The 10773-nt window shown below is 31.7% G+C and overlaps 2 protein-coding genes across 2 annotated transcripts; both read right to left on the bottom strand.

The window, feature by feature from the left end:
• Positions 1–8102: 8102 nt before the first annotated feature.
• Positions 8103–9380, bottom strand: LOC131856654 (uncharacterized). Its single transcript, XM_059208512.1, has 3 exons — positions 9047–9380; positions 8675–8894; positions 8103–8544 (listed from the first exon to the last, which is right to left on the bottom strand). The coding sequence occupies exons 1-3, from the start codon at positions 9378–9380 to the stop codon at positions 8103–8105; spliced, it is 996 nt and encodes a 331-aa protein (XP_059064495.1).
• A 72-nt stretch (positions 9381–9452) lies between these two features.
• Positions 9453–10532, bottom strand: LOC131856655 (uncharacterized). Its single transcript, XM_059208513.1, has one exon. It carries the CDS (start codon positions 10530–10532, stop codon positions 9453–9455), a length of 1080 nt encoding a protein of 359 aa, XP_059064496.1.
• Between the last annotated feature and the right edge of the window lie 241 nt (positions 10533–10773).

Consider the following 10773-nt stretch of genomic DNA (forward strand, 5'->3'; position numbering starts at 1 on the left):
ATATTAACTTTGAGATAGCGTCTCTTTGTGACCAATATATCATTTATTGGCCATTTGTGCAATATACCCTGGCCGGTAGCATATTTTTGGTCCATTGCAATATCACATAGTTTTACATTGAAAGTTGGCATCATCATTTTGGCTGATTTTATTGGCCAAGGTTGTCAGTTTACTGTACATTGAATATGTCTCTAGCCAAGTTGTATTCACATTTAGCAACGTCTTATTCTATGTCTTCTTTTACTAGTTGAAGATTGCACCATCTTCATGATTCATGTCGTTCTTGACCCCATCACAACACTCAATTGAAGTGCTTATACATATCATTGGTTGATTGTAAATATTGGAGCACATATTTAATCTTAGAGAGAATTTACCATATTTTGCAATGCATTTCATTTGAAGCTAAGTAACATTTACCACTTTCTTCAATGCTTCTGAATGGTTAATCATCCTAAGACCATTTTTATACATTGAACATATCTATTATTAGTTGGAAATTTTATTTTTTGGGTGCATCTAACAGTTTTGAGGTAGGGATGAAATTTATTTGTTAAGATTATCTTTTATGGTGGATTGCCATTATATAGTTTGTGCTACACATTTTAGATCTTGAATGTTTTTTGGTGGCACATTCAATCATTGCCATATAAACCACCTCACCACCACACATCACGCAATTGTGTTTTATTTATTTTTCTCATGCATTTGTATTTATATATGGTTTTGTTTGTTCATAAGGGGAGACAAGTGGTTTGAAAATATTGGATCATGTTTTTGCTTCAACCACTTACAATTCTTGTAGGTGATTATTAATTATGGGGGGCTACACAGTCTCTAATTTTCCCTCCTATGGGGGGGCTATCTATTGGAATTTTGTGATGGATTTATTTTTTGGAGGGTATTAGTATTGAGAACTCTATTCATCACTCATCCTATTACTTATTCATTTGCATATGATTTTTTTTGGAGAGGAGTTTTGTCCCATGAGGTTTTCTCCTTTTTCTCAATTTGTGAGAGATTGGTTGTATGATTAACTATGCATGGGTACCTAACATGGCCTAGTTGTTGTGACCCATATATTGCATCATCATCTCATATTGTATTATGCATATAATCTTCTCCTTAATTTGCACTTAATGTTGGATATTGGCTGATATGGTGTCATTCATGTTAACATATGTGGAGATTGTTGATAAGGAGATCAAGTTGGAAAGCTTTCTATGTATTCTAGTATTGCAGTTTGATGGAATGAGTTGGTTTAGCTTGTGTATTGCAAATGAGCTGATGCAGCTTAAAGGGCTTTTGATATGTTTTTTGTTGATGGTTCATTCCCATTTTCAGAGGTCCACATGATGATTTGATCAAGTTATGAGATCTAGTATTGGGGATGTTATGCAGTGGTCCATGTTATTCGATATTCTGGTTTGTGCTCCGTATTGCTTTGGAATTTCTATGTCTTTAGTAGAGGATGTTTGGTATGTGTTCTGGATGTTGATTTCTATCCTTAGTTCGATTGCTTCATGATTTGGAAATCCAAAAGAAATTCTTTCAGCTTGACAACTAGTTATGTTGATGTTATTGAGATCTGGTACAGAGATGATGATGATTTTGGTAATTTGAGTTGTTGTGGTTGTTAGGGTTCAATTCATGTTTCTTGTAAATATCTCTAGATCATTTTTTATGCATATTGGTGGTCTGCATTGATTATTGTGTGCATTATGGAATATTTTCCTTGTCCAGTGATGTTATTTGTTTTTGCGACATTCTTGGTGGCTGTAGAATGTTGTGGATGATTGAGGCATAATTGTTGGAGGTGTTTCATGTTTGCAGTATTGATTTGGGTTCAGTTTATGTCTTAGCTGACATTGTTCTGGTCTACATGTATTGTTATAGTATGTGAGCATATTATTTTGTAATTTGTATTTGAGGGTTTAACCGACCTCAATTCCATGGGTTGAGGGTTTGTATAAATAAATGTAATAATCATGTAAGATGTATGTTTGTGAATGTTTGTGAGTATCTATGAACATAATCAAGTTGTATGTGTGAACAAGTGATTTCATTTTTCAAAAGTGTGAAGGAGAAGAGAAGTGTTCAAGAGAAAAATGTGTGCTTAACCAGAACCGTACTCAAGCATATGGAGATGCTACTTTCACAGTTCATATGATCCAGATTATAGTCAAAATGTTTTTGTAAGTTAGTGAGACTTCTTGTAAGGGAGTGAGCCTTCCCTTAAAGTTGTATCCTTTCTGGGTTCCTTACTTTAAGTAATTATCTCTAGGAAGTGTACTTGAATGCATGTGTTTTCCCCATTGTAATATTCACATTTATTCCTAATAGGGTATTATCTCACCGTGGGTAGGTTCCCACCATGGTTTCTCCATTAACCAGTTTCTCCACATCAAAAATATTGGTGTTATGTGTATTATTGACGTGGTGTTGTTTCATTATTTAACTATTAATTATCAGATCTATTTTGTGGTTTAAGTTGTTGTAAGTTTTTGTGAAAACTAATTCACCCCCACCTCCTAGTTTGCTGCATTGTTGCCAACACTTAAGGGGGGTGTTGTTGTGAATAAGGATATATCCTAACTAGTTCTTATTTAGCACCTATATACAGTGAAATAGGGATGGTAAATTATTATAAAATCAACAACGATCCAACCACATAAAACTGTAGTTCTACAATTAAAATCCACCATAGATCAATGACTAACCTAAAACATACAAATCAACCAAATAGATAGATTATACCATTCACATGCTTGGTAGGGTTTGATCTCCATTGTTTCCTATCTTTATTGATCTTTATTGATATGGTTATTCTTAGATTTTGTATTGTGCAAAAGATCTCAATAAAGAATAGATTATGGTTGTGTAGTCACTTGAGTGATTGATCTCAATAAAAGGTCACATGAGCATTGATTGATTGATTCATTAGGGTTTTGGAAAGAATGAAAGGATCCTTTATATAGAGAACACCTTAAAAATGGAGGGATAATATTAAGAGGTGGAGGGATAAATGGTCAGCTAGGATTAACGGGTACATATAGAAAATGTTAAAATAGGAGGGAGGTGGTTAAAGGTAAATTAAGAGATGAATGATAGGTGTCATTGAGGGAAAAAGATAATGAATTAATTAAATAAATGATGATCTATTTAATCAATAGAAGAAGTGGGACCAATTAAATAATCAAAATATTTATTTAAATAAGGAAAGGCTAGAAAAGGCTTAATAAATTAATTAAATAAATAAAAATCTATTAATTAATAGAAGGCTTAGGATCAAATAATTAAATAAATAAAAATATTTATTTAACTAGGCTAGGACAATTTTAGGTGTCTAGAACACCTATTCACACATGTTAAGCTTGTTTAGGATAATGTAGTAATCACATGAAACTCTCATTCAATATTGTTCATATTAGCTATCTTAAATGCCATTTTAGATAGTGATGAGTCAAAGTCATTATTAAATATTAGTTTCATAATGCATCATACATTTAAGTTTTTATATTAAATATAAAGCAGTCTCAATACAAAATCATGAATAGTATTTGTTTATAGAGAGATTCTAATATAGATTAGCATGTACACAACTCAAAAAGATCACAGATCACTCTGGACACATGGATCAGTAATTACAAAATTCAGATCGATATTCCTACTACAACATATACAGTGCTACATAAAACTAATTGAGTATCCCTACTATCCAAATGATATCTCCTCATTTAGAGAGCTTGTATCACTAGTTGTTTCAATCCATGTGGCCCAACCTTGTGGACCCTCCTTCCAGAAAAGATCATTACCCAGCAAGATAGGGTCAACATAAGAATGTAATAATGGTACTACCATAGGAAAGTTCTAACCCTGTTGCTACATCTAAGCTTTCCTTTGATTCTTGAGTTCACTGAAAAAGTTATGCAACCCTATTTCAAATGGTGTCCTCTCATTGGTGCAATTTTTCCATGATAACCCATGTGAGATCTCCTAGCTGAAAACTCTAACTGATCCATCTTGTAATAACCACTCAAATTTCTTCTTTGCAAGTATCATGGCCATTGTACCCTACATAAAAACATCATGTGTGATGAGTCTCCTTAGAGGCTCAGTAAGAAACCTGTCCCTATCATTGAACACATTGTCACTCCAAAATTTCCAAATAATCCAAAGAATTTTAATAGAAAAATAAATCATAAAACTTTAGCTTCTTTCTTATGGCCCTGAATATAACTAGTCACAATGCCATGAATAAATATATAACCCCCAATAAAAATACCAAAGGTTTTCGAGATCTCTTTGGCGAAAAGGCAATCAAGAATTATTTTTTTTAATAGTTTTAGGTATCCTGCAAGAATCATGCATTTGATTTTACATCAAGCGTAGTTGTAACTACTCCCTCATCTCTTGTCTATATAAGAAAGACTATTGTACATTCGTAAATCATCTCAAAAATACCATTTTATTTCCTAGTGGCATATATTTCTCTCTTTTTGTGGAAGTTTCTTGCACTTGTGATGCTAGTTTAGAAGCATAGCTCCAAAATTTATATTAGATGATAAATAATTAAGGTTTGGTTAAATAGGCTAATAATTCTAGGGGGTTTCTTGTTAGTGTTATTGTTAATCTACCTTGAATTAGAGTTGTGGCAACATGAAATCATGTAAATTACTTAAATTGACTCAAATCAAAGCTCTTGTGTAAGGGGTTAGGTTTGAGGTATATACATGATTTGTTTGATTGTGGAGGAAAGTGGACTTCAAGTAGGAAAATAAGTTGAGTAATGTCACAAGCAATGCAATATAAGATACTATTTCCTAAAGATTTTTTAATCAATAATAATATATCACATGAATCAAGTCATAAGATCATATAATATATTGAGTCAAATATTTGATGATATATACACTAATTTATTTTGAAATAGAAGAAATTCAAGTCATGTTACTTTTTAAAATAATCTTTAAAAGTTGATTTGATAGAAGGTCTTCTATAGTATGACAAGGGATTCAAGTAAAGTAGACATCTTTTATGGTCTTAAGTGTGATGAAGTCTTTATAAGTGAATAGAGAATTTGATGGATTTAAAAAATACCTTACAATGGGGGGACTAAAATAATACCATCATAAATACGTCAAGTTTGAGGATTAAAACAATACCATCATAAATACAAGTTTGATCTTCCACTAAGTGAATTGTGTTGCATTCTTCATTCAAAAACAATATATTAGGGCTTTTATGTTTGTTTTTTTTTCGCCATTACAATGTGACTTAAATCTTTCTATAAGTGTTAGACCCAAATCAGTTTATATGACTCTTAAATTTTTATAATTTTATTTTTATCATAATAATCCTTTAGTTATGATATTAATAGATCACCAATCATATCTTTTAATGTTTTTATATGCATATAGCCTAAATTGATATCTTCTCAAAATAATGCTAATGCTCATATATGTGTTAATTTAAATTAAAATTGCATTAAATACAACCATAATATACTCTGTTATGAAATAATAATAACTAAGAGGTATTTATAAATACAATTGTATATTTTTTAATATTGTTAAGTTGATTCATAATACTCACCTAATTGTTTTTTATTTGTTACTCATAATATTATTACACTAATTAGGTTTAGTCCTTTTTGGATTCTATTCTCTTAAATATGCTAGCCCTAAATTGAGTCCACCAAACCCTACCTTCATTCTCTTCTATTTACCAGGTCTATGTAGATGTAGTGGCCACAATTAAATGAATGAGGATGCATGGGAGGATAGTCCTATATTGAATTGAGATGTAGGATGTTGAGGAGTGGTATGAGATGGGGAAGGTTCTCTTGCACAGTATGCCACTCCCAGGCCAAACAAGTAGTATAGAAGAATAGGGCTTCGCAGGAAAGGAGAATTCAATGCATAAGATAGAAGAAGAGAACACAGTAAAATTGAGAAGGAACAAATGTGAGCAAGGGGGTAATGCCAAGGGAAGGTGTCATGGTAGCTAGAGAGAGAAGGAGGAACAAGGGCCAGAAGGTGGGCTGATGAGCTTCCATGAGTAGAGATGGTGACTCTTTTTAACATTTTCTTTGAAACTACATTTCTTCTATTGGCTATTTGCACCTTCATTTTTTTAAACAATTTTAGTTATCTAGGTTATTCTCTATCAATTATGAAATCAAGGATGACTAGATATAGGCACTACATTGGTGGTAAAAAATTGAGGCTATATTGTTGTTTTGAATAAATCTCATAGGTTTAACAAAATAATAAAAAGAAGCATTTACATAATTCTGCTGGACCCCTTGCATAAAATAGTTACTGATATTAGTATAATATTTGCATCTGGGATATAATAATAACTCAAGGCTATGGACAACATGCAGTGGAATTTATCTTACATATACATCCATATGGCTATAAGATATAATTTAAAATAGTGTATGTTTATAAACACATCTATTGCATTATATTTATTTCTGTACATATATCTATAAGATAAAATTTAAAATAGTGTATGTTTATCAATTTTCTCTTAAACACATATGTTCGACAATATTTAATCAAACAAATACATATCATGTGAAAGAAACAAGGTAAATGTGGGAGAAGAAAACAAATTACTGAGACCATAATAAATTCAGGAGGGAAAAATAAATTATCCATAAGATATATGTACGAAAACAATAAAATCTAATAATTTATTTTCAAATTTTAAAATCTAAAATAATACTAATTTTATTTCTCTATACATATCTACTAGCATATATATATTCCTATTATATATAAAATACACTGACTCATATCCTTTCTCTTGATGCCTATTTGACATTAGGATATAAAATTGATTAAAAATAGGCGCCTTGATAAAGGATATGAGTTGGCATATTTTATATATAATAGGAATATATATATGCTAGTAGCAGTGGCCGCAGAAGGTAGAAGAAATTAAATAAGTAGATAAAATATAAATTGGTTTTTGTATGATTAGGTTTTGGCTTAATTTTTTGCGTTTATGTGTAGATTTAGGGTTACGATGAGAGTTACGATTAATGATATTCATGCATAGGAATTAGGCTTAGAATTTATGGTCATAGGGGTGACGGTGTTCACTTAGGTATTAGAATATATTTTATACATTTTGAGTAAAATAAATTTAGTTTAATACATTATTTAAATACATTTTTCATATCTAATCTGTATAATAAATATGTGAATTTGAAAATATTCATTAGAAATTGGCAATAGAATTTTGATTGTATTTAAATAATTAAATAGTTGTTAATGTTAATTTAATTAATAATCAATTAAACTAATTGAGTGAGCGTTATTAAAATATTTTGAACAACTTTGATATATTAATAAAATCCATTTCTAAAACAAACTCCAATTTTGACATGAATCAGAAAAATTGTAGCATGTGATGATCACATTTAAGAACACTGAGTGAAGTGTGGTTTGTTTGAACATGTGTACAAATTCATTCAAAATGTATACAAGTAGAGAAATATAAATTGGAAGGGCAATACAATTATATTTTACAGTAATAGCCAGTGCAATACATTTTACAATTGGTACTTATGAATGTAAAATTTGTGTCCACGTCTTTGGGTTTATGTGAAGCACTTGTTAAAAACAAAACCAATTGACATTAATATTAACATTTTAAAATATGCAAATTTAGAGGTAAAATTGTTTATAAATAATGGTTGGAAAAATTGAAAACCTTATTCTATAATATGGAGGGGGAGTAATGTACATTTTCATTTGTACAGAGCAATATTGATGTCATAGAAATTTCATTGTGTTTTCCATGTTGTCAATTTTATGTTAGGGCCCTGTAAGAAGAAATCAAATTATGATTAAGTTTTTCATTTTTATTATTGAAAATAGTGATTGTCATTAATAGGTTTTATATTTTTATAATATAGTAGCATTCAAGTAAGTGGAAAATAGATGTACTTCATGAAAGAAAAACTTACATGAATTGTTCTGGATGGATTGAAGCCTTTCTTCTTCTCTTTTTTGGTTGACGACTTGTTTGCCTTTGTTTAATTTCTCATACCTATCATAGTTGAATGGTGGCATGATCCGTAGGCCCTATAAGCTTTTCACATGAGAGATTGCCACGAACATGAGATCGTTTCTTTCAGTTGGCCCTATATCGATGGTAGCCTTTTGAAGAGTGAGCCCTTGAGATTTGTGTATCATTAGTGCCCATGCCAAGCGTAATGGTATTTGAGAAGAACCACCTCTTTCAATTGCTGGAACTAGAATTGAGGATGGATGATGATCATCAAATGGTAGTCCAGAGTAATTGTCAAATTCAACTAACACGTATGCTGGTGGTTGAGGTGGTGCATTTCCTGGTTTATAAACAATTTTTCTAATATTTCCTAAAGCTCCATTGACAAGTTCTGCTTCTATCCATAGATTTGATGTCAACATTACTCTAGCATTTTTGGATAATAATAATTCTACATCAAGTTCATCATCCATTCCACTTTGGTTAGTAGTAACATTTCGTACTTTTGATGCAAAGCTGCGTAATTGGATTTTTTAATGATTGTAATTTTTTCTTGTTGTGGTTGTGAACATTGTCATTTGTTGAAAATAAATGCACATAGCTATCAAATTCTTGGTTGGTTGTTGTATCCATTGTCATAGAAGACCTTTTCATTAGTAATATCCAATCATCCAATGTTGGTTTTGCATCTCTTATGTTCATTAACAGTTGTCGAAACCGTTCTTGGTCACTACCTTGGCCTTCTTGTCGATAGATATGATCCAAAGTAATAATAGTTGTAAATTGTTCCCACAAAAGTTTTTCCCGTCTTCTGCTATTATATGGCAGCCTATCGTTGACCGGAGGTAATTGTCCAAGATCACCAACTAGAATCATGGATATTCTTGAACATTTTTTAGAACTCTTAACTACCTTACTTTGTCTATATTATGATATTCACATTTAAAAATTTCTATAGTACAATAGTTGCAATAGAATGGAATAATTATAATTTTTTCAAATTTCATAGAAGACATACCTGCAAAATTTTTATTAGCATTAGAAGGAAAAGCTTGGTGTAGACGTGCATCTATGTTCTCCAATAACCTTTCGCCAATAAAACTCATTTCATCGATCAAGATATATGTGACATGTGCCATCTCTTCTTGGAAGGTAGTTAGTCTTGTTCCCTGAAGATCTGTAAAATCTCTTGTGGGTATTCTTAGTCTTGAATGAATGGTTGATGCTCCTATATTGAAGGCAGCAACTCTGGTTGGTGCAAGCACAAGTAGAGGAGATCGATTTGGCATGGAAGAATTTTTTAGTGCTTCATTTATAGCGCCTATTAAATGTGATTTTTCTATTCCATCCATACCTTGAATTATCATGAATAAAGGAGGCTTTGTTCCATCAAGGAGGTAGTGCAAAATGATAATATTGAGTGCCTATTCCTGTTTATTGCTGAGGTTGTGATAGTTGACAATCTGTGGTATATCATCATGGATGAGAGAACCAATAGTTTTGACGGTGGCAATGAAATTCATGGCATTGTCAGTATATTCTTCACCTTCATAATCAGTGGACCAATTTGTATCTTTATCTAAGTCCCTCCTGCTGAGCATTTCAAACTCTGAAGTTTGCATTAATTGGCCACAATGAAGCCTAGATATTATCTCCCACTCGTTTTCTATTGTTTCTTCTTGCCTAGTATCATTTTCTTCAGTTTCTGAAAGTTCAATGTTGTCATAATTCTCGGTTTCTATTGTCCGTTGCATGTGCCATTGATTGTAATTGAAGTTATCCCAATTTGTTTGTATTGTATCATTATTATTCCCAATGTCCCTTTCAATGTTGCAAAAAGGTTTGTATACTAGCAATTCTGAAAAACAAAATGTGAACCATTTCTTCGATCCACGTGTGGGAATGGACATGAACCTAGGGAATACTCTGACAATAGTTGCTCTTTTCCTTGCATTCCATTTGTTCTCACTTTTTCTTTTCGGATTGTATATCCATGATTTTGATGCATCAATCAATGATATTGCTTCCATAGAAAATGACCTGTTTCGATATGCATCTATGAATGAGACTGTCTGTTCATCATCATTTTTTTCAACATTTTCTACAATGCGCTTGAAAACTTTAGTGGAGACATTCAGATTAATAAATATTCTGCTACTTTCTACCAATGGCAATTCCAATAGCATGTGGCTCATTTCTTGTGCTCCAATGTCTCTCTCAATTATTGTTTCAGTTAGTGGTTTTCGATAAGCCTTTGTTGCAGAATCATCTGGGTTTGCAATATTTGCCAACCGTAGTAACATCTGTTTGTATGTTTCAGAACTTTTCTCTAATTTTGCTACATACTTTGCAATGTATTTAATTATTGCATGTCTAGAGAGAACGGGTTGCCAATCAATGTTTTCTCTCCAAAGTTGTAGTATGTACCTGTTGTGTGTATTTACTCTATCGTCATTTCGTGCAAGTTCAAACTTCTTGTCACCCATTTGTGGATCATTGTACATTTTTGAACCATGCAAATTAATTGGTCAAGGAGTGTTGTATCTGTTGGTTAAAACTGTCAGTTGGTTGTATAATATTTCAATGTATTCTATTATGAAAATTGTTGTCAAATTAAATTTCTTACCAAAAACATTACCTGCAAACCATTCTTCCTTTTTTCTTACGTAGACATGCTCCTTCTTTTCACATCATATGTTTTTCAACTGTGTTGAGTATTTCTTTGTAGTTATTGTCAAAATCAGC

This window comes from Cryptomeria japonica, chromosome 7 (genome assembly GCF_030272615.1).
Source record: "Cryptomeria japonica chromosome 7, Sugi_1.0, whole genome shotgun sequence".
Taxonomy (NCBI): domain Eukaryota; kingdom Viridiplantae; phylum Streptophyta; class Pinopsida; order Cupressales; family Cupressaceae; genus Cryptomeria; species Cryptomeria japonica.

Coding starts and splice junctions, on each gene's coding strand:
- LOC131856654 (XM_059208512.1), bottom strand. CDS start 9,380: ATGGATGGAATAGAAAAATCACATTTAATAGGCGCTATAAATGAAGCA. Junction 8,895..9,046: donor TGCTAATAAAAATTTTGCAG/GTATGTCTTCTA, acceptor CCATGATTCTAG/TTGGTGATCTTGGACAATTA. Junction 8,545..8,674: donor TGGATATTACTAATGAAAAG/GTCTTCTATGAC, acceptor CCAATTACGCAG/CTTTGCATCAAAAGTACGAA.
- LOC131856655 (XM_059208513.1), bottom strand. CDS start 10,532: ATGTACAATGATCCACAAATGGGTGACAAGAAGTTTGAACTTGCACGA.